At 27.3% G+C, this 26135-nt stretch overlaps 2 protein-coding genes and 1 non-coding gene across 9 annotated transcripts in view; 1 reads left to right on the forward strand and 2 right to left on the reverse strand.

The window, feature by feature from the left end:
- LOC145972056 (BRISC complex subunit FAM175B) overlaps positions 1–26135 on the reverse strand; it is a 31984-nt gene that overhangs the window by 1991 nt on the left and 3858 nt on the right. The window contains exons 2-5 of the mRNA XM_083100276.1: positions 2766–2928; positions 2531–2621; positions 1306–1624; positions 590–730 (exon numbers count right to left, since the gene is read on the reverse strand). Coding sequence (XP_082956402.1) covers positions 590–730; positions 1306–1624; positions 2531–2621; positions 2766–2852 — 638 coding nt within the window. The 5' untranslated portion in view covers positions 2853–2928. The remainder of the gene's footprint in view (positions 1–589; positions 731–1305; positions 1625–2530; positions 2622–2765; positions 2929–26135) is intronic.
- Positions 3737–3820, reverse strand: Trnal-cag (transfer RNA leucine (anticodon CAG)). The gene has a single exon. It is a non-coding gene; the product is annotated as a tRNA-Leu (tRNA).
- Hex-a (Hexokinase A) lies at positions 5011–24409 on the forward strand. 7 transcript variants are annotated; one of them, XM_083100221.1, is made up of 8 exons: positions 8576–8623; positions 8904–8981; positions 20678–20840; positions 21240–21595; positions 22052–22151; positions 22435–22789; positions 23001–23271; positions 23480–24409. In XM_083100221.1, the coding sequence occupies exons 1-8, from the start codon at positions 8591–8593 to the stop codon at positions 23552–23554; spliced, it is 1431 nt and encodes a 476-aa protein (XP_082956347.1). In that variant the 5' UTR covers positions 8576–8590; the 3' UTR covers positions 23555–24409. The 7 variants fall into 7 exon arrangements, with proteins under 7 accessions (XP_082956357.1, XP_082956337.1, XP_082956347.1 ...); XM_083100258.1 differs by lacking the exons at positions 8576–8623; positions 8904–8981 and adding exons at positions 15536–15829; positions 15912–15958; XM_083100231.1 differs by lacking the exons at positions 8576–8623; positions 8904–8981 and adding an exon at positions 5011–5191.

Raw genomic sequence — 26135 nt, forward strand, 5'->3', positions numbered from 1 at the left:
AGATAAGTTCAAGGTTTCTAATTTTAATTTAATGCAACATTCTAATATGAAGTAAATATTTTTTTATGAGCAAACATTTTACATATTATATATTAAAATCACAGTTTTTTCCAAAAATGAACTTCAATTTTTATAAAACATTTGCCATTTTTCAAGTAACAATAAACTTGTAGAAACATAGAGAATCGAGAAATTTGCATATACAACATTGAGTTTAAAAAAAAACTCAATATTAAAGTGGTATATAATAAATGATAAATAATATTATTAAATATATAAGAACAGTTTACAGTATAAATTTCCTATTAAATAAAAAAAAATATATAAAAAATATATAAAAGACATTAAAAAAATTCATAATATTTGATATAATACTAACTAATAAATGTTATGTAATTAATTAATATTTAATGTTTGATATTTCAAACTATGAAAACATATATGCAGTTATATATATATATATATATACACACACATACATTTAATTAATAGGTCAACAAACTGAGATTTTGAAAATAGTTTCTTATATTCTGAGATAAAGTGAAATAATATATTATAATAGTTATTGCATTAATAAATATTTACTCACTTCAATGATTCTATTAATTTAGTAAAGCTATCAGGTGTGCGTGTAGACTTTCTGACAGGTGTCGGTTTATAATCTGAACCATCATGCCTGGATGCATCATCTCCCAGATTGTTTATTTTTAAAGATATCGGTTCAAACATCCTATAATAATCAATAATGAAACAAATTGTAAGACAATAATATAAATAGCTTTCATCACTCATCAAAGTAAAAATTATTTTTTGTGTAATATATGGATATATCTATTAAAAATATCAATTTATGAGATATTTCACATTTTAAATATAAATAAAAGTTCTCATAATTATGTTATAGCTTTTGAAGATATATATTCATGATATATAAATGTAATTAATTTCATGTCAGCAATAATTCAAAATAAAAATTTAAATCACAAAGAATTAATTTATAAATAAAAGAAGATTAATTCCCAGATTCTAAATATGATTGAACATTAAGTTACACCAATCGAAAAAGGAAAATATGTAAAATTATAATGTAATCAATATATTTTGAAATTAAATGATGAATTTGAACAAATTTATGTAAAGATAAAAGTTCTCATAATTATGTTATAGTCTTTGAAGATACATACTCATGATGAATAAATGTAATTAATTTTGTCAGCAATAATTTAAAATAAAAAGATTTAAATCACAAAGAATAAATTTATAAATGAAAGAAGATTAATTCCCACATCCTAACATAATATTTACCCTCGCTTATTATGCCTCAGGAACACATGTCGAAACTTGTGAGTGCCAGATGTTTCAGAAGTAGAGGCATTGAGAAGGCAGGTGAGAAAGAAATCCTCCTTACAGCCATTTCCACCAGAGAAATGTGAGGCAAACTGTTTATGCAGAAGCTTATCCTTTAATGTAAGAGTTAAATTGGTAGTATTTCTGCGAAAACGGAACCAACCAATCACTTGTTTGCTTTTATCACGCACAAAATCCTTCAATTTCTCCTTATTGATGTGATTAGTGGAGTCATGTAAAAGATCAGCCAAAGGACATGTTACAATGGCCTCTACATCTGAAAGAATGATTAATATTTTTTTACAGTATGATAAATTATAAAATATTAATATAAATATAAATTATAAATAATAATAATAATAATAATAATAATATACTAAAGTCCTTATTAGAACATGAAAGTTGTTAATATTCTTCTACTTAAATGACTTTTAGATGACAATTCTTTTTGACAATATAGATAAATATAGGTAAAATGGAATTGTTTATCTAAAAAATTTTTACGTAAAACTTGATAAACTTTTATAGCTTATTATGTGTGTGATTAATACCAATATTATTATTATTATATTATTATTATTATTAATATTATTGCCATTATTATTCTGACATAATTATTTTAATATAATCTCTTGTTTAATTTACAGTAGTTAAATATTCAAACATTTAATAGAGATATTTAATAGAGATTTCTAATTTTTACACATTTTTATTTTAATGCATAATATACTTCTCGTAGGAGAACTAAAGATTTCCACAATTTTAAAGTTTATAATATAATTACATGAAAATCTTCACATTCTTAATAAATACGTTTAAGTAAATCAAATCAGATGATCTCAGGATATATTGATTATATATTATATAAATCTGCGCGCTTATTCGATCTATATGACAGATTTCCTAACCTTGAAAACTTGACTTTTTAATGATCTATTTTTCTTACAACATTAAACAATAATTTTGTTTTTAAATTTCGTTTTATGTATAAAAAGAATTCAAATAAATACACATATTTTCATTAAAATCTGACGTTTTTAAATATTTATCATCTGCCCTTTTCATCATCTGCACTTTTTGCATCTTTCTAAAATTAATTCGATTTGTACTTTCTGCACTCGATCTCTCTCATCTCTTTCGTTGTTTACAAGTAGACATAAAGCGTCCAGGCAATTATACTCACTAATATGAATTTTGACGGTCTCCACTTGATTGTCCGAGTCGGTGTAAGTCTTGACAATGAATTCGAGCGCTTCCCCGAGAAGGAAGCCCATCTGTAAGATTACAAAACGTCATTTTCGCCACACGTAGAGGTTATAAGAGAACAAAAGCGCGCGTTTAATTTCTTGAGCAACGGAATTTTTATCGGCAGAAAGTCATGTAAAATTATTAAAAAATTATGACACGATCGAATTTACCTGATTGCCGACACTGCGGACATTCTCGAAGAAGAGCAGCGAAAGTGCCGCGCCCGAGATCGTAACGAGTAAGTCGCTATCCGCCATGTTGACGAAGAGTGCTCAGTGGACTCGCTGAAAATTCTTCCTCTGACGTAGGCCGCGCATGCGCCGATTCATAATACTACAGAGAGATGCACGCATTTAAAAACCTTTTATAGAACATGGATTATATTTATATTTAAATTCAGTTAAAGCGGATGTATCTTACACTTATACAATATATATATATATATATATATATATATATATTGTATATAGCAAAAATTATTTTTATTTAACGAAAAATTATTTTCCATGTCAGAACAAATCACACACAATCTTTGAACTATGTATTTGAACTATATATATTTTATATATTATTTATATGACGTATATATAGTTCAAAGATTATGTAAGATTTGTTCTGATATGAAAAATAATTTTTGATTAAATAGAAATAATTTTTGTTATACATATACATATAATGTGACACAGACTATACACAATAAATATATATATTTTCCAATATGATATTTATTAATAGTCTACATTTCAATGTAGACTATTATTTTATTTTACGAGCATTGTTCGTTTTATTTTATGACACTAATAATTATAAATTATGTCTTTGAGACCTACTATGTCTTGAGTGACAAAGTCTTTTCATCTGAATTAATGAACGTTACTTGATCATTTGGCTAACATCTGATAACAATTGTTGAAAAGTTTTGATGTCAAAAATTAATTGCTCTTATTTTGACTATTATTATTGTTAATACACACAAATGATCCGGAAGATTTATAGAATAGTTCTTGAAAAGAAAAATAAATTTGCTTTTCTTTACTTATTAGCAGCGATCGATATCAAATATGAAGATATATTAGTGTATTGCGTAATATTTATATTTTTTCGTATAAATTGTTGTTTTATTTCTTGAGACAAAAGGATTTGTCAGAAGTGGGATTCGAACCCACGCCCACAGAAGTGGACTGCGACCTGAACGCAGCGCCTTAGACCGCTCGGCCATCCTGACATTGTGTTGGTCCAGTGATCAAGGCTCAGTCAGACAAAGACTCGAACAAATTACGATTAAAGTTAAACAGTTTATATTAAACTGATTTCTTAAGCGAATCAATTTGTAAACAGTTCAAAATATAGAAAAATTGTTTTTGTGTATGTTTTAGAGAAATATAACAATAAATGAAAACTTTACATAACATTTTTAACGATAAGTAAACAAAATGAGACGGAATGTTCAAAAGCTATACGCAAGTTTCAAAGAAATATAATCGATTAGCGACTTTGCGATTCAGTTAAAAAATATGAAATGGACATTGACATTAAAATTTTGAAATAGATTCGAACCTAGATAAGATAAACTCGTGAATTTCTTATGAATATTTGAAAGCAATATTTTAAAAAAAATCAGATAGAATCCTAAATAAATTTGAACTCTTTTCTATCTTATCGGATTATTATTAATTATATGACATTAATCTTTCATTTACTGTCGAAAGCGTTTATTGTGTTTTAATAAAATCCAGTATAATGTCTTTCCGACTTTCAAAGAGAAAAAAGTAATTCAAGAATTCGCAAGCAAACACTAGCCATTCATTTTCAAAATTAAAAATAATTCGATCAATTTAACTTTGCAAGTATAATGAATGAATGAAATTTTGCAAGTATAATGAATCAATTTTTATAAGTAGTTCTCTAATTTACGCTCGAATTAATTACGCTGACATCTGGATATTGGAATAAATTCCGATTCATTCAAGTACATATATTAAAAATGAACTTTCATCTCTCTAACATGAACTTGGATCTTACGATGATCGCATCATTGAATTATGAAAAGATTTATTGCATTCTTGAAGCAGGACTTTTGCCCTTGTTGAGAATCCGAGTGCTGAAATTTATGAATCATAACGAATAATCTTTGGATCAGAATCGACGTCAGAATGATTGCGAGTTATTTTTTTCAGATTCATCTTCTATTTCGCTTTCTTGTTTCGAAGTAATCGCGAGGAGTTTGAAACGTACTTTATTAGTAGGTTCGAATCTATCCTGCGCGTTACTTAGCTCCATCTCTACTTCTGTTCTCGCCCAAAATACTCCGAGAAAACACGTACGCGATGAAAGCGCATCTACATAATCACTCTCAAAGCAAAACACACACATTCAAGGATCAAGCTTGGCTATATTTGCGACCGTGAATACTGGCCGTGATGTAAGCCCGCAGTGATCTCAAGAGAATCGTGATTACCTGTCGCTAATCACGACCTCCATCGATATTTATCTCGTATTTTCATTGTTTTTTTTTCTTTTTCCTTTTCATTCGCAAACGATGACCGAACAAGTCTGTGACTATGTCAGGGAGAACTGGGAGCACATTGACCAATCGGTGAGTCGATGATCTCTCTCTCCCTTAACAGCCTTGTTGCATAAGTATCACGAGTTTTTGTGTGCAAATTACTAATTTGCCCTAATTCTTAACAGACACAACGAATCTCATGAAACAGATTCGAATGATCGATGCTCTATAAAACAGAGTGCAAAATTATTCGCATGATATGGCTTTAACACAAAACAAGATCTTATTATTTCCAAAGTAGTAGTAGAACAGAATGCAATAATAGTGAATGCGATTTCCATCTGTGTGCTGCGAAAAAATTTAGAAAGAAAATCGCCAAATAATAATCTAATCTGATTCGTGAAAAAAAATTTATAATCAAGAAACATTAGATTATCATTCGATTATCATTCGAATCATTAGATTCATTTATGAATTTTGGATCAATTTCATTCTTTGCATACGTTCTAATAATAATATAATATAATATTTATATAATATTTTTATTTTTATTATTTCTAGTATAGACTGTTACAGCACAGTTTCCTCTTACATATATTATATCCTACATAAGATGAAAAAAAAGAGGATTAAATCGTAAAATAAAAGGAAAATGTTGAAAAATCTTGTTTTCTTGAAATTAATCCAAACATTTTTTGTAACTATATAAGAATAAAAAAATAGTATATCACTAAATAAACTATGCTCTATTTTTAAATACGTGTATTCTTTATTGATGTTGTAAAGATATAAAGTATAGTTTATAGGGCGTATTAAGACACGCGTATAAAGATACGATTTTATTGGACAATTTATGTTTAATATGTGGTGCAAAAAACCGCATTTTTTATTTCGTTAATTTATCTCGAAAACCGTTTATTCTATCCTCAAATATATGTCTTTTAGTATTTTATTGTTAAATCGCTCTTTATCTTCATAAAGAGAGACGTAAATAATAAACAGTTTTTAATCTCTCAAATGTATTATAAATATATTATATAACAGATAAAAAATATTTACATTTATTTTTAGAATAACAATATGCGTTTTATCTTGTAAGCCATTTGAATTTCGAGCCAGGAAGTTACATGCTAGGACATTGTACATTTTGGTCGATATTGCATTTGCCATACAACAAATTTTTTTAAGCGTATTGATTGGCTGCAGAATAGAAAATTTTTTGAGTTTCTAAAAAGCAGCTAATCAATATGCTTAAAAAATTTGCCGTACAAATATAATGCCTTATTCAAACACACTCAGGCCTGATTCTGTTAGAGGCAAAATGGCGGGATATTAAAATTTTGCGGATGCGATATACAAATTTCAGCTGTAAAACAATGTTAAAAAAACATCTTTTCAACTTTCTGGAAAATCCACAGGAAAATTTCACACAGAAACGCAAGAGGGCTGCTCTTTTTCATCTCTTCTTTCTCTACATTTTTAATTTTTTCGAGGAGAGAGTGGCATCTTTCCTATTATAAATACGATTTCTCTCATTAGTATTCCCTTTCTTATGTATAATTTGCGATTCCAAAATTTTTGGCGATACGATTGATTTTGGCTAGTGCCATATTGATTTTCCGTCCTCGTATATTCGTACTGTACTTTGAAAGGGAAATACTTTCAGATGGCGCTAATAACACGCTGACCAAAATTATTTCGTAAGAATTTGTTCAGGGTCAGATGCTTCCTGATATTGCTCTCACATCAGATAGTCGATAAACGGACGGTGCAGTCATTCGTGCAAAGACTAGTTACGGATACAGTTTTGCTAGGAAAGTGTAAGATAGTGGAAAGAGTCAAGATTAAAGTACCAAGGTGAACTATCGAAATGAAGACGAAAAACAGATCATTATTCAGTAAGCTATGCAAGTGTTATAGCAAGAAAGACATATCGCGGAGATATGAGAACGAGGATTTGCATCTAAATCCGACGATCGAGGTAATTTACACGTGTTTTTATTTATAAAATATCACAAAGAAAGAATTATTATTTGGACAATATTATTCAAGAAATTTTTAGGTATTCTATTTATTTATGCCATATAACTGTACATTTCTTCTTATTGCACGAAAACTCTACTCTTTGTACATGTGAGCCAAAAATGTGGCAAAAAAATACATATATTTTAATTTAAAAAATTATATAAAAAACTTCAAGCTTTCTTAGGTCATTACATTACTATCTTTCGGTCAGCTGTTACATGGGGTACATTTGAAAATTTTATTAATCTAAAATCAGCTGTGTGCTGATTGTTTGCAATTTGTTAATATTAAAATATTCCTTTGACAATTTTTTAAAATATCAAGATTAAACAATAAAATCTTGTAATAATTATATCTTAAATTATTGTATAAAAGTGTACATTTTTTTATATTTGTGTATATTTTGTATTGTGTATATTTTATATTTGTGCATTGTATTGTATTTGTGTATTTTTTATATTATGTATATTAAAAATATTTTTTTTCTACTAAATCATTATGCATTAGTTTCTAAATTAAATATTTATTTAACTATTATTTACAAAATATAGACTGTTAATTATGATTTTTATTTTTATTATCATAAGTGCATAAATTTAAAACTGATGATATTTATTCATTAATGCTGATATCTGAAATATATTGATATCATAACAACAAAAAGCTAAATAGATTTCATAAATCAATGTGATAGCTAAAATACTGACTGTAAAATTGATTAAAAGAAGTTCTTATTGTTATTTTGATTTAATGTTATATAAATAATGTCCGGGTATAAAAATAAATATAGGTTGTCATTATATAAAAACCAATATTTGATATAAAATTTATATATATCTATAAAACTTTGAACCTATTAATTAAAAAAATATTAATCTATATATGTAAAATTTTCTTTCTTTTTCAAAAGATTTATTTCGAAGACCATCACTCTAATTTATATTTTCAATCTTTTTTTCCTCAATAATTATTATATTTATTATTATATAAAAATAAAATAAAGAAAATAATAAATAAAGAAAAAACATAAATTACATATATTATCTATCTTAAATATGTGTGATCAATTTTTAACTAAAACTTAGTAGAGATCTTTACCTAATAAAATTTTGGCTTACAATGAAGATCGAAACTATTTCCGTTACGGAGAGCAAATTTTACGATTACTGAGATCATGACTCATTGTACATACAGATGTATCATACGAACATACCAATGTTTGAAGTTTGATCATAGTGATCTGAATGTTCTCATTTATTATTATATATTTTATTTCTATCTTATTTCTTCTTTTACCTTTATTATCGATTTCTGAAAAATAGTTTATTTATTTTGAAAATAATTATACGCTTTTAACACACTTCATTATAGTATGCTTATGTCATTTTATAATTTTATTTATAACGTTTCTTAATAATCAATCTCAATAATATTTTTTAAAGAAAGTACTTGTTTCTTGTAAATATGGAACATGGATATATACCTGGAGCAAATTTGGTATATAATTTTCGTATAATTATTCATAAATATATATAATCATATCTTAATAAAATAAAGAGTTATTTATATATGTCTTTAAATATAACTAGAGATATACGATATACAATGCATAAAATAATGAAAAGAAATAAGTAAAAATTTTATTATTGAAAATAATAAAAAATTACATAATTGAAAATCATAGAGAAAAACTATAATTAGAAATTTCTTAAAAATTTCTCAAAAATCTTTATATGTGTGTAAGATTGTTCGCACTTAGCTAGCACAATAATTCCAGCCAGTTACGGTGCTCATCCAAAGACCTTGTTGTAAGAGCAATGAAACAGAAATGTGCACCCCGGAAGTGTCAAAACAGGCAATCCATTCTTTTTAATACTTTACGTAGATTATATGAATTAGATAAAAAAAATTAATGATAAAAAATATTTAATTAAATAGGAAGATATCGAAAAATTGAAAAATTAAAAATAACAATATAAAAAATTATTAAATATTATTAAATATTGCATGATATTAAATATTATTAAATATTGCATGAAATAGTGGATTTTCAACATTTCAGTTTTATTAAATATTTTTATAAATGTTTATTAATAATTCATGTTATTAATAATTTAATATTGATTTATTCAATGATTCTTTAACAAAATATATTTTTGTTTTTCCTAAATTTTTGCAACCTTTTAAAAATTAATTAAAGTAAAAATGTAAAAAGTTGAAAAATCCATATAATTTTTCTTTGATTTTAATATTACATGTAATATATATATATATAAATATTTTTGATAACATAAATTTGATAGAAGAGTAATTAGCATAAAGATGCACATTAATGCAGGTTGTAATATTCCGAACTAAAACTGTTTTTCATTTTTAAAGCTTTCTATTTTTATATAAACTTCCTATAACTCATCAAACTAATTGTAAAGTGAAAATGGCTTATTCCGAAAAAAAAGAGAAAGAGAAGGATATTATTAAATTTTTTAAGTGTGTGTATGTTCTATTTTTTTTAGGAAAATATGATGCGAGAGTTAATGTATATAAAATTTATAATAAATAATCTATATAAAAAAGTTTAATATTCTATATAAAATATTTCAAAAAAGCAACGGTTCGAAATTCAGCCTGTTTAAAAAATAAACAGAAGATTGAAATAAATTCATATTTTCTAAATGAAGATATGGAACATGAAATGGTAAATTAAAATGGGAAGAAAAATTTATGTTAATTAATTTAAGAAAAAATCTAAATATTCTAAAAGCTATTCATTGTTTCTGTATATTTTCATCGTCGAATGCGATAGAGTTTCGATAAATGAATATCGCTTGAGTCAGTAAATATAAGCATATTTTGCATGTTTATGCGTAATACTTAACATGACAAAATATAAATAGGAAATTTAAATAGGAATATATATATATATATATATATATATATATATATATATATATTCCTATTTAAGCAAAAAGTGCGTTGTTATTACACTCATTACTTATATGTGTTGTGCACAGTAATATAAAGTACGTGACGTATGATAATATAGTCAATTGCTGATGCAGCCAATGATAGTAGCGTCAAGTTACAGCGTCTCGATTAATCATGTGTGAACGTATAACGAAGTAATCTTCTATATTCAAAAGAAAAAATTAAAGATTCTTCTAAAATGAAAAAAGAAAATTGTATATTATATATATATATATATATATATATATATATATATATTTATATATATTTTTATGCTTTATATATATATATATATATATATATATATGCTTTATATATATATATATATATATATAAAGTAATTGATATGCTGGAAAATAATAATAAAACATTTAATGTGTTAGCAAACTTCTGTCGCATTGACGTCATTAACATTGAATATTAATCATGCGTTACGAATCTTATCTCCTTCAGTTTGCCGGAATGCGTAAAAAAGAATTCTCAGTATATCACATTGTAATGTCATCATACAATTTTCTTTTTTCATTTTAGAAGAATCTTTAATTTTTTCTTTTGAATATAAAAGATTACTTCGTTATACGTTCACACATGATTAATCGAGACGCTGTAACTTGACGCTACTATCATTGGCTGCATAAACAATTGACTATATTATCATACGTCACGTATTTTATATTACTGTGCACAACACATATAAGTAATGAGTGTAATAACATCGCACTTTTTGCTGATAGCTATTATATAACATCGCGACGATCCTGTTTCATGCCCAAAGCTTCACTGTAAATTCTGTCTTCATTTGTCTCGATTATATACGATGAAACATATTCTAGTTACATTAGATATAGGATATAAGTCTTACATGTAAAATATCGAATTTTAAAAATTTTAGTCTTATATTTTGATTTTGCAAAGTAAATATTTTTTGATAATCAAGTATCGCGTATCACGCTAAAGTAATATGTTTTTTTACAAAATGAATTTTTTGTTGTAATTAATAGTAATAGTAATTTATGAAAATAATTTGTACAAAAAATTGAGAAATTTCTATAACATTTCTTTATCATTTTAAAATTAAATATTATACTATATATTATATTATATTAAATATTATATATTCGTATTGAAAGTCTAAACTTTCTCAATTTCAAATATATGTTACATCATGTGCAACGGATCGCGCACGTGAGTTTGGAGCGAGTGCGTACGTGAATTCTTGAACGTACGCATTTTCTTCGGAGCAGGTATATCCCTAAAATACATATGTCTGAATTATGCTTGTCCTGCCGAAAAATAACTAAGATGCCCCATATGTGTATCATATGTTGGCTGCTCCATATGTATATCGTATGTTAGCTCATATTAACATATGATAGCACGAATGCCACTTTAGTTGCAGCTTCTTTGGTCAATTTAGAGATCGATTTTTTCATTGTAAGAAAGATATCGATGGTGATTACCATTTATTGTGATATATCTTCTTATCCAAAAGAGGAAACGTGATGCAATCAAAGAATATATCGTTATGATAACCTTAATGAAATAATGATATCGGGTCTTGTGGCAATCTTATCTAAAATGATATGCGGATTTTGATTGTCGGTGAGATAATTAATGCAAGAAAAAAACAAGAAATTACATGTATATGCGAGCTTCTTTGTTCAAACGATGTTTCGATATTTATCAAAACGCATATAAAACCGGACGTTTCCGTTTGAATACAAATCCGTCAGATAAACAATATAATTGAGTACTATTGTTATCGCATTTATTATGCAGAGTCGTCGATTATCAATTATAGCTTTGTCGAGGGTTATCGTCATCGAACCCGCAAGTTAAAAAACATCTTGTTCATTTCGATGTTTATAAAACCGGATTTTTTTTAAACAAATTACTCCTTTATTGTGAAGAAGAGATTACTACTATAAATTATTTACAAAATCTATTTTCCTACTATATTATCACATACACGTACATATTTTTAATAATAATAATAGTAAAAAAGTACATTTTTTTAATGAACACACTTTATAATTAAAATACGTATGCACATAAATATATAAGTAAAATACATGATTGGTTATCGTATTTTTAAAATATTTATTTTTATAAGAAGCACATAAAATAAATATTTTAATAAATATAATAACCAACTATGTATTTTACTTATATATGCATACGTATTTTAATAGTGAAGAGCATATTCATTTAAAAAAATGTGCTTCTTACGAAAGTGTTCTTACAATAATTCATGCTAATCTAATTATTTCCGAGGGGTAAACCGCTGAGGGCATTGCGGTGTACAGATTTGAGACATTACTGGGCATTGCTTGGGCATTACTGGGCATTACTTGGGCATTATTAGGTTTTATTGAAGTATTAATGCGTATTATTAAAGTATTATTAAGTCTTTTTTTCCAAATAATAATTTTAAATTTATTAAAATTTAAATTATTAAATTTTAAAAATTTAGCAGTAATGCCCAGGAATTGGGCATTAGTAGGCATTAGTGTACATAATTTTGATCAGCGGTTTACCCCCCTCGATTATTTCAAGTGCAAAAAATGAAATTGCGTCAATAACAATGATTAAACAACAGTCGCTATCGGTCTATCGGTCACTATCTTGTCGGTCGTTGTTTATCAGTTCGGCTTATATTTATGGACAGCTTAGAGAGGTTATAAGTCTAAACCAGGAAAGATTAACTTATCATGAAGTAATTTTTTTCGCAGAATCACAGATAACGTAATGCTACGTATAAATTGTGGCAATATTTATCAATTCAGCACACTACACGATGTAAAAAATCTCGAAATTCAAAACAATTTTCAGTATTATTAAAGAATGTAATTATAAGGTACAACTAAAAAAATTGTTTTTGTAATACAATGTTTAATTAATTTTTAATTATTTATTATCTAATATATGTATTCATTTATACCATAATTTTCTGAAGCTGTTAAGAGGATATAGAATATAGATAAAGAAGGAAGGAGATAAAAGAGTGTATAAAAGAAAAAAATTCATAAATTTGTATAAAATATAACAAATATAACAGATATTAAAAAAAATAAATGAAAAGATATAACTTTGCAAGGAAAATACAGAAGTTGTTACTGAAAAGAACAGAAAACTTTATAAGACACAATACAAAGTCTCTTTAACCGAAGAGACTCGATGACATCACTAACGAAGGATTGAACGGGCGAGCCCCTGAAGCCGTCCAATCGCGACTCGACTTTCACTCCTTCGTATTCGAATCTGCTGAAATGTTGCATCATTCTTTAAATTTAAAAGTTCTGTCTCGCACAACATATTTCATCATAGTGACGCAAGTTTAGCTTCGATAAATTTCTCGATATCAATTAATTACAGTCATACATATCTCTGCTATTTAATAATGCTAATTGAAACTTGCTCAAAATAAAGTGTTTTTCACTCACCAGAATAATCCAAATTAATCTGAATTATTACAGATGTTTCACATAATACTGGCATCAAGAATTATATTAAAGAATTATATAAAGTTTTAACAATAAGAATTAAATATTTAATCATTTCTGCAATTCAACGCAATATTTCATCAAATATTAAATTTAATAATATATTAAATTAATTAATTTTTATAACTATTAAAATGGTTTGTTACATAGTTTGTTTAGAATATAAAAGATTTTTTGTTTCTCTTATTGTTCTTTCTCTTTCTCATTTTTCCTTCTTTTTATAAAAAAACTTAGTTTTTTTCTGAAATAATTAAATAAAACGACCCAAAAAATGGAAATAATGCATCCTACTATGTGGAATAATTAATGAAAAGAATATTAAATGTCGGTTGGTCAATCAATTTAATACTGATACCAATTATACTAATGCAATGAAGAGAATGCATTTCAGAGAATAATCGTTTCAAAAAGTATTTGACCTGTTTGCCCTTGCAAAGGCGAGCCTCCATCTTAACAAGAGGGGAAAGTCACCCCTCTTTCTCTGCTATCATTGCCACCCCACGCACATCCCTTTCCATCTCTAACAGATTTTACAGTGCCGACTCATGACGCTAATATTTGGGCGATCTTTATTTTGCGATATCCATATATATATATATATATGTATATGTATTATAAATATATATATATATATATATATATATATATATATTTATAATTATAAATATATATATATATTTTAATTAAAAAAAATATAAATATTTATATATATATATTTAATCACAAATTAACATGCGACTAAAGCTCAAATGAAAATCCTAAATATATCATAAAATATTTTTAAAATAAAATTTTTATTAAGCAGTACTTTATTATGAACCAAGTAAAATTAAAAATAAAATTAAAAATAAAAATTCGATATTATAAATTATTTAAATATTACTGCTAAGTTTATCATTTTATTAAATTTTTTATTTAATTAAATACACTTATATATTAAATTCACATGATTCACAATCAAATAATTTAGAAAGATTAGAAAAAATTTAGTAATTTCATACACTTATTATATAAAATTTATTATATAAATTATTATATAAAATTAATTTAAAAAATATTTTGATTAAAAGAAATTTTTTAAATATATTAAGAACGCATGTATAATTATTAAATCACAATTTAAGTTTATTTAAATTAAATAAAAATTATTTAATCTCGATTTAAAAAAAAATTCAGATAAATAAAATATTCTTATAATTATGTAATATAAATGTGTTTCGAAAATATATTTATACAAACAAAAATATTAGAATAATAATCAATAAATAAATCTTAAAGCACTTGCAAACGTTTACGATTTTCGATGTTACGAATTTAGGGATTATCTCTCTCTCTCTCTCTCTCTCTCTCTCTCTCTCTCTCTCTCTCTCTCTCTCTCTCTCTCCCCCCCCTCTCCCTCTCCCTCTCGCTCCCTCTCCCTCTCTCTCTCCCTCTCTCTCTCCCTCTCTCTCCCTCTCTCTCTCTCTCGTTAGTCATATTAATTATATATAATCTATACATTCCTATGTTTATAATAACTATATATATATATATATATATATATATATATATATATATATATATATATATAATACATTGTTTCATATAGTATAGTTTTCAAAATAATATAAAAAATAAAACATAATAATCTGAAAGAAACTGAAAAGGGTAAAATCATCAAAAATCTTAAGATAATCGAATAAAAAAAGAATTTACTTTAGGATTTTAAAATTGAATCTATCGAGATTCGATATTTGATATATGCAACGAACTCATAAAATAAAATATTCCGTCAAATATCTTCAGAAAAGCAATATTTTTTGCATCAGTTAGAAAAATCACGGGCGAATCAAAGGAACAAGTCCATCACTGATCACCATTGCCTCCTCCATGGCCTCCTTTTGCCCCACCGTAGACAAGTTCCATTCCCTCCACCAGAATCGTTCTCGTGGGGAACAAGCGCCGTCGTTCCAGGCAGTCGCGATATAAAGTTCACAGAGATATCTAGTAACTCTTGTGTATTTATCAGAAATCGAAAAAACTTCCTAGTTGAGCTAAACTAGTAGCTCTACTCGATAACATTTACGAAACCAACTACGTAAAAAAAACGTCACGACACGTGATCTAATTTGCGTCTTTCCGCTGATTACTCTAATCAGCAACCACGAAGCTGCTCGAGGGCTGCGCTGCCGAGTGCGAGGTTGGGAGGGCCATGAAGACATCTACATTATTGTGCAGTGACTTGATCAAGCAGGAGGTGAGCAAGTGATTGAAAAATGGAAGGTTAACAAAAATTTAGAGGGTAAAATGTGTATCTGTGTCTCTGTGTATGTCTGTAGTGTGACATCATATGTACTTGGATTGGAGGATGTTTAAAAAAAATTCGGTAAGTTAGGAGCAGAAACAGAAACGTTATCGATTAAGAAAATAGATGAGAAAGACTTTTGATATCTTTTATATGATTGTAATCGTTACATATTAACGTATAATATTATTTCCATTTTAAATTAGATAAAATGCACATATGTTTCATTTGTCATTTTAAATTTTGTTAAAATTATATCATTATTTATCACGAGAAAAATGAAATGAGAATAGAAAATCTTGATCAATTTTGTGTGAAAAACGTGATAATTTTTTTTAAGTGAATTATATATTTCGAGTATTGAAAGCTGTATTAAAAGAGCAAAGTGCTTTATATATAAAGTATTATGAGTACTTTTAAATTAGAAGTTCGAGGGAAAGTCAAAAGGTTAGAAGTGAGACTCGAAACATGAGATCGGAAAAAATTATTATTATTTGTTCCTTTAGTGTTTTAAAATTAATTGTGTCTCAAATATAAAACTATAAAATTAACAATAAAAGTCGTTTGAAAAAAAATCAAAAGGTTAGAAATGAAATTCGAGATATGAGATCGGAAAATAATAATAATAATTATTATTATTCCTTCAGCATTCTGAAATTAATTATCTCAAATACAAAACGAAAATATTAACAACAATTCTACAGAATAAAAAGAGCCATATTGTGTTGTATGTAAAATTTTATATTTTTTTAAACATCTCTATCTTTTATGGAACATTTTTTATACTTTTTATTTCTTTTAAGTATAATATATCGCATTAAAATAATATGATTTTTTTTCTAAAGATATACTTCTGTATATATATTATATATATATATATATATATATATATATATATATATATTTTTTTTTTTTAATGTGAATAGTATTCGAGAAAAATCTAGAAAATTAATGAAGCAAAATTTAAGAGATTTAAAAGAATAGAATTTTTTTTGCAGTGTAAAACATTGCTATATTAAAAGATAATTGCACATGTATGTATGTTTGTGTGAAATGTAACGTTTGTTTAGAGATTAGAGATCCTACAGAAAGAAGGTTAGGTAGAAGATTTGTGATAACATTATGGACCATTACTTAGAAAATTATTAGGAAATAATGTAATCTACATTTGGAATATATCGAAAAAAGATGAAAAATGCCGGAGGACCAAATTTGACAGATAAGATTGGAGCTAAGGTTAAAAAAGTGCGAAAGAAAGTTGGGGGATGGAAGAGGAAAAGAAATGAGAATGGTATAGTATCTTTACACGGTTGTAAAAAAAAAAAAGCAAAAGAAATTTCTTGTCCATTTGTATGTAAATTAAGATTGTATGATATAAGAGGTGAAAGGTGAGGGACAAGGTTAGATGAATAACAAAAAGAGACTAAGCGACAAAAAAATACGATCGATAGAAAAGATCGATAGAAGACGATAAAAAATAAAAAAATTTTTAAATAATAAAACAAAAAGACAAATTGAAAAAAAAACATAGAATGCAGTAATCAATGATCAGTAATTTTTGATATTGTCAAAATTAAAACGTTGATAGAGAACAAAATGAGAATAGAAGCGAAGTTTTCAAGATGTAAAATAAAAATTTGCTATCACTAATCTGAAACAAATGTATGTGTATATATGCATTTGTGAGAATATAGAATGATAAATCAATTTTTTAAATTTTAATTATGCAAGTTAAAATGCTAAAATAATAAAGAAAGAAGTTTGAGAGACAGCGAAAAGATATCATAAAAAATACAATAATAATAATAGAATAATAAACGATGGTACAAATCGTGATAATTTTATTCCTGAAATATTGGGGAATTTTATATATAAATGAATTCCTTCTTAAATATATTTGCTTCTTCTGGAATTGTGGGAATTTAAATGAGTGGAAAAAACCTCTTCGATAAAATTAAGCGACATTATCTTAGGATTATATCGAATTGCATATCATCAGTTTAATCGTTCAATATTGGAAAGATATATGTAATCCAAAATTTGTCATTTATTTTTCGCTAAAAATCTATGAAGATAAAAAAATTATTAAAAATTGCAATCATATAAAATTTTTAGGAAACAAGAGCTTAGGATTAAGAAATTATAATCATATGTATAAAACGGAGATATTACAACACAGGGGAATTAATCTCGCTGAAGAAATGTAAACCGCGTCTCTTTTAAATGTCAACGATGACGACATCAACAGCGCGATAACGGAATCATTTGATAGTATTAATCGAGAACCATGTCGAGCCTTTTCTTATCTTGTGATATATGCAAGTAATAAACAAACAGGAGCAGATGATTTAATAGCTTTTACTGCTATAAAGTACAATGGGCAAACGACATTCTGTTAATTAAAAGAACAAAAATAATAATCTCGCGTTGAATCTTTATCTCGTTTCAATTTCGTTTGAATTTGTACCGAAAAACAGAATTTATTAAAACAATATATAGTGTATATATTATATTTAATAATTATATCAATGATTACAATATCACAATAACTGATGACAAGAAAATATATTTTCCGGAAACAGTTCTATCTATATTGATTATTTTTGCCATCATGTAATTAATAAACGTATGTAGTCACATAATTGTTCAGAAATAATGAAACGGTGATCGATTATGATGTATTCATTATTCTTGTTTTTTCTTTATTGATTGTTAACGTATGATAATATTTATATTCTACATTCTAAAAAATAATATTTGCAACAAATATTTAAAATAAAAGACTAATTAATATTAAATAATAAAAAAAAGGACTGTGTTCTCAGAAAAAAATTACTTTTTAATTATGCATCAAAGTTTCTTCTATTTATGCAAAAAAATATCAAACATTCTATATTAATTCAATAATTATTAATTCTACTTATATTCAGAATTTATGATATGTTATGTCTATCGATTGATAAAATGACGTCCATTTTCTATATATTTCAGAATAATAATGACCTATGTGCGCAACAGGTCGCCCACGAAGAATTAAGAAATAAAATTGTATTAAAAAACAACTTAATTTAGATAAAATTTTCTGTTGGAAATTATTAAGCCCACATGCCTATTAGCTTTATAATATAATCAGGGACTTTGCTTTCGTCAGGATTTATGATATTAGGATGTACTGCCAATATGCTAGCAAGTTGTAAAAAAAGTTAACTGAAATTCTCAGCACATTATGCCACGTGCATTATCTACTATGCGCTCTTTTGCATATCATGCTTGTATTCAGTATAGTCAGTACATTTGCGTGAGTATTGCACATTCATCTATGTTATTCATTCATGATAAATCCTATTGGCCAGCGAGCGGGTGTGTCAGTGACGTCATAGATCGATGTTTCATTCTTGGTGGGAGGAAGAGTACAACAAATTGGCGGGAAATATGATATTTGCAATATATCTTCCAATTGTTTTCAAGTATATTTTTGTGTTGAATAAAATATATCTTCAACTTTTGTTGAATAGATACACAATCAAATTCAAAATAACAGAATAGTTTATATAAAAAATGTAAAGAGAAATATACTATCTAAATTAGTAATTATTCTTCTATTCCTTCTTCAAATAAGAAACATTTTTTAAATATATAAATATAATCACTAAATAAAATTATAAACAAATAAAAAAGAAAATAAATAAAGTAAGAAAAGGAAAAACAATATATATAAATATAAAAATGCATAAATGTTGTTATCAATAAATAATTATATATACAGGGTGTCCCATTTTAACTTGGACAGTAAAATATCTCAAAAACTAAGCCCAGCAAACAAAAATGTTTCAGACAAAAGTTGTATGGTTTCGAGGGGGACATAAGATGGTACCATTGGTTTGACCTTGAAGGTCAAACCAATTTTTGAAGTTATTTGAAGGTCACATGAAGGTCACCTTCAATTTCTTAAATGGAACCTACTATTTGTCATTGCATATTCTTGTAGCTTATCTCGAGAGCTTTCCAAAACACTATAATTAAGTACCTTTTCGTTAAGTACTTTTTGAGTTATGAGGCTTGAAATAATTTCTTAATTTTACATAAACCGTAAAATATCTTGTAAAATATTCATTTTTCGATTATCTTACCTTAATACTTTTACGTACAAAATAATGAGAGGAATCAATTGGTGTAAAGAAAACACATAGTTGTTCTGAAGAAAAAATATGTAATTTGCAATTAACAATTCCATATTTTTTCGTGACCTTCAAATAACTCTTCAAGGTCAAACCAATGGTACCATCTTATGTCCCCCTCGAAACTATACAACTTTTGTCTGAAACATTTTTGTTTGCTGGGCTTAGTTTTTGAGATATTTTACTGTCCAAGTTAAAATGGGACACCCTATATATGTATATAAAATTATTTATACATGTATAATGTAGAACCTTTTTCATTTAAACAGAATTAATATATAAAAAGAATCAATATATAGTTTAATATAGCTTTCAAATAAAGTCGATTTCGAAATAAATATTTATTAGCCCAAGAAATCTTAAAATTTTTGGCAAGTTTAAGATATCCCATGGAAATAACAGTCTCTCGTTTGATGTCAGAAATCGATCGGGAGAAAATCGATCGTCTCTCGTGTTAAAAATTTCTCGATGTTATATGCGCATCAATAGGAGCAAGAACATTATGCAACGTTTCGTGGTCGCGTACGCGACGCGCGTGGTATCGAAGGACGACCCAAGGTCACCCAATAACACTGCCGTACGGATCGATAACGAGCCTCATCATTCGTTTCTTTATCCGCAGATACGAGATGCCTGCAAGGACCTCGTCCTGTCCGATGATCAGCTCCGACTCGTCATGCAAAAGCTCACTGATGAGATAAATGCTGGCTTATCAAGGACGACTCACGATGATGCAGTCGTCAAGTGTTTCACCACTTATGTGCAGGATCTGCCAAATGGCACCGGTAAATAAAAAAATGCGTTTTGCCATAACTATTACAAAAAAGTCGCATTATATTTTCCAGCTTTCTCAGTCACAAAAGAAAGGAAAAAAGTTCAAAATAAAATTAAATTTTTACAAAACACAGCATAATTCATGTTATTAAAAAGCAAGTAATTTTTTCATGTGAAAAACAAATTGAAAACATAAAGAAAAAATTTCTTCGCATATTTTAATCTTTCATACATCATATCTTAAAGTTTCCTTTACGAGAAAATTGAAAATAAATTTGTCATGTGTGATTGTATTTCATGTAGGACTGTGGAGAAGTCATTATGAACATTTTGCTTTGCATATGTCTATTAAAGATATTTACAATTATTGGGATACTTATGTCAAATTACTATTAAACGTTTATTTATAGAGAAGGGCAATTTCCTGGCGCTGGATTTGGGTGGTACAAATTTCAGAGTATTGTTAATCACGCTGGAAGGCCAAAAATCCGACATGAAAAGCAAAATCTACGCGATACCACAGAGTTTGATGCTGGGAACCGGTACCCAATTATTCGATCACATCGCTCAATGTTTGTCATTGTTTATAAAAGATCTCAATCTACAGAATGAGATACTGCCATTAGGCTTCACCTTCAGTTTTCCTCTGACTCAGTATGGATTGACAAAGGGTCACTTGGTGAGATGGACCAAGGGATTCAATTGCAGTGGTGTGATCGGCGAAGATGTTGTTGCCCTTCTCGAAGAAGCAATTAGTAGAAGAAAAGTAAGTGCGAAATTATCATAAGCAAAAAATGGACGAGCATTTCAATATAGTTTGGTATTATGATAATTTATTGTGAGATCAAAAAAAAAAATATAAAAAAAGCATCGATTGAATTTACTGATGGATTATAAAATATTTGCTTTCTTTATGTGTGTCTACATATATGTGAAATGTTAATTAAATATAATTCTAACATTTTCCCTTTATAGAAGATTGAGAAACAATTAAGAAGCAAAATATTTTAGAATAACAATTTATATTCGAATATTAATTTCAATTTTTTAAATTTATTAATATATTATAAATAAACTACTTATTAATTAACCTTTATAAAATACATTACGCTTGTAAGAGATAACATTTTTTCATATAGATGTGTATGTGTAATCTAATATTAATAATATAATCATTAATATATATCTCATATACAATTTAATTAGTCAATATTTTCCGTAGGATGTTAAAATCGACGTATGCGCAATTCTAAATGACACCACCGGCACCTTAATGTCATGTGCTTTCAAAAATCAAAACTGCAGAATTGGTTTAATTGTCGGTACGTATGCAATATTTAATTTTGCATTAATAAGGAAATTTCGTACAATATAAATATTATCACTATAATGTTACTAATATTAATCAGATGAATCAATCATATATTTTAATTTAGATAATTTTATCTGTAAATTTAATACAGACTAGATAATCAAACTAGGGGCAGAAGATCGTTCAACAATTGAGAACAAATTTATTTAACTCTTTCTCTTTCTCTCTCTCTTTCTTTCTGTTTTTCTTTATAAATTCTTGATAAATCAGAATAAAATTTTCTGCATTTAAAGGTACTGGAAGCAATGCCTGCTACGTCGAGAAAACGAAGAATGCGGAGTGTGCAATTCCGGGCAACTATGACGAAAATAAGGCCCATATGCTCATCAACACAGAATGGGGTGCATTCGGTGAAAAGGGTGTGCTGGATTTCATAATAACTGAATTTGATCGCGCAATAGATGAAAACTCTATTAATCCGACGAGACAACTATTTGAGAAGATGATCTCGGGGATGTACATGGGTGAACTGACAAGACTAGTTCTCGAAAAATTGGTAAATGCCGGTCTTCTATTCGGCGGCAAATGTCCAAGTGATCTCAGAAACCGCGGCAAATTTTTCACCAAATACGTCTCCGAGATTGAAAAGTAAGTACGAATTGAATTTGGATATCACCATCATTCAGGTCATCAAAGGCGTTCGATTCATAGTATAATTAATCATACGAATTTGCTATTTATTAAGAATTAAGTCTAGTGACATCGGCTAAAATAAGTCATCGCGAATGATTAATTGAGAGTTAAGATGCAAAAATTTCGAAAGATTGAATATTATATAATATTTATGAGTTTTTTTTAGCGATCCTAAGGGAAGATACACAAACTGTCGGGAAATATTGGCCGAACTGGGACTGCGAAATGTGAGCGATCAGGATTGCGAGAACGTGAGATACGTTTGTTCAGTAGTATCCAGAAGAGCGGCGCATTTGGTGAGCGCAGGAATAGCGGCGTTGCTGAATAAAATGAGCGAAGATAATGTCACTGTGGGCATCGACGGTTCGGTGTATCGATTCCACCCGCACTTCCACGATCTCATGACAGCAAAGATTAACGAACTCCAGCCTTACAAGGTGAGAATAATGATGAAACATAACGAAAGATGAGAGAGATGTATAACATTGATAACGTCGCAGAGAAATGCAATATATAGAATAAAAATGCAATATGTAGAATATAGATTTTCATATTTGGAAAAACCAGATGAAATGCTCTATTATAATGAACATAACATTTCACAATTTCCAATGATTTTTAGTAAAAATCCCTTTTTTGTTATAGTTCGATCTAATGCTTTCGCAAGACGGCAGTGGTCGTGGTGCAGCTTTGGTCGCTGCAGTTGCATCACGGCGGTGAAGACGCGGTTGTCGGTAGCGAGATAGAATTCAATTATATGTAACATAAAACCGACACAGACGATGGTACGAGAGTTGATTTGAATGAATGATGAGCGAGTGAATACGAGTGCGAGCGTTGAAGAGAAATTACGACTTTTCTCTATGTTTTAGATGCATTTTCTACACTGTGTGTGTCCTTCTTTCTTTAAATTCATTTAAAATTATTATAAGATTATTATTCTAAAATTTCTGCACTCCTGAATAATTTGCTAGTCGAAAAGATTTGTGGAAAATGTCTAGGCAAGCATAATTATACTATGGACTTTTCTTCAAAATATTTTAAAGTATATACGTATATATATAGGTACATCTGTCCTATTTTGAGTGTAGAAAATGCAGTTTTAGAACGAATGAACAGAAAAATTGTGCGACGAATAATTCTTGTACATAGAGCACAAAAGTTATAACTTAGTGTATTAGAGTATTAAGTGAATACTTAATGTTCTTTCAAGAAATCAGGAGAGAAAAATCGAGGACATAGATATCCTTTCTGCGGCAGTCAAGTACAATATTCGCTAATTAGCGTGATCCGTTAATTCGCATGTTACTATAATTAGTTAATTATCTCGTGATTGTTCGATGAGAAATTAGTGAGAAAAAATTAGAAAAAAGGTATGTGTGAACAAATCGAAAAACTGTCGGATAAATTTAACTGGCAAGAAGAATGTCGAATATAACTTGTTGTTAACAAATATCAACGAGTGCAAGTGAATTAAATCGATGATATACTAAATTGATCACGTGACATCGTATCGATTGTGAAAAACAACAAGGAATTGATAGATTCGAGAATAAACACAGTTCTTTATCGATATTTAATTGAGTACTGCTTTAGTTGATCCTTTCATTTCACTATACAGAATATCCCAAAGCAAGTATCTTTTACAGATTTTTCAAGCAATTTTTTCTTAATAAATACATAAGTATCTTTGTTATAGTTTTCGAATAATTAATAGTTAATAAGAAAGAGTTAAACGCCACAACAAAAAAAAATAAGAAATCATAAAAAATCATAAAATCATAAATTATAATCTTTAATCTTAATTTTAAATGGAATATTAAAAAAAATATTGTAATTGTGATTTATTTTATTTTGAAATTATTTTTGAATTACTTTAATAAAATCTTAATTTAAAGTATAACTATAAAAAAGAACAATATTAAAAATAATATTTAAAAAAGTATAAAATTATCATTCTTTTACTATATTAAAATTTTAAAAGCTAATTTTTTTTATTATACATGATGTATGCATGATTATATAATCATTCTATTGTTCATTTATTATTCATTTGTACGACATGTTAGATAAAGAAGAATTTTGTTCCTTGTGTTAATTGAATGTACTTTCTTATCTTTATTGCGATAAAGTTTGACGAGACCAATGATGATAAATCTTTAAGTTTTATGAACTACATTAGTATGTTATCCATTTTCAACTATTCTGCGTATATTTGGTAATCTTAGAGTCTGAAAATTTTAGTTCTATTTTGCAAGTTACGCAAATTTTTTTTGTTGCTATGTTACGACAATTGCAAACACTCAAGTTGGTGAGTACTTAGAGATTTAGAATAAAATCGCGAAAATTATTGAAGTATGATACGTCAAAGTGTATGACACACATGCACACATCAATACATCTGTTTTTAAATAATATTACTGCAAGCAAAAGTTTATTCAACAACATTCATTATCTGTAAATTTACATTTAAGGAAAAAAGATTTTTAGAGGATATTTTAAAAATGTGTTGGAAGAAAATAAAATAATAAATTTTACAGTAAATTAAGTATTAACTGCGTGCTGTATATACATTAAAGTAAGAAAGGTGTAAAATGTGAAATATAAAATTGAACAGAGCGATAAGTAGAAAAAAATATTTCCTTACTGTTGTATAACGACTCACAGAAATTATTCAACGAAAAAATGCAAGAGAGAGATAATGACTAAGACAGAGAGAGAGAGAGAAAATTAAAGGCAAAACTTGCGAAGTTGATTGCACAAATGCGCATATATTGCAGACATTATAGAATTCTAGAAGTGACTTTTTTACAAATAGCACATTATTAATGTTGTTATTATGTACACGTTGATGCTGAGAATAAACAATTATAAATGTAAAAACGATTTATTTTTATTATCATAAACTTATTTTATTATTGCGATTTTAATATGAAATTTTAACTTTTAATTTGAAATGCATCCCAGTCGACACAATTTGTTACTGCTATATAACTTGGGAGTAATACTTTATATAACAAATGTTTTGTGATATTTATATCACAGTTACTTCTATTTATCGCTTCCTGTTATGTAATATAAATGTACGAATGCAACATATTATTTACATAACAAGCATGTGGTGCTTCAATATATAACCAATATTGCAGTATGATATTGCAGCAACGTAAAATCAATATTATTAATCAGTTATATGATAATATTATTTTTATATAAAATTTAAACGTTGAAACTACATAGATGTTATATTATGGCTGCGTTCCGAAATTCACTGCCAGTATTGTAAATCTATAGTTTACGT

This window comes from Camponotus vicinus, unplaced genomic scaffold (assembly GCF_025532165.1).
Source record: "Camponotus vicinus isolate PSW18456_S1 unplaced genomic scaffold, iyCamVici1.0 SCAF_1, whole genome shotgun sequence".
Classification (NCBI taxonomy): Eukaryota; Metazoa; Arthropoda; class Insecta; order Hymenoptera; family Formicidae; genus Camponotus; species Camponotus vicinus.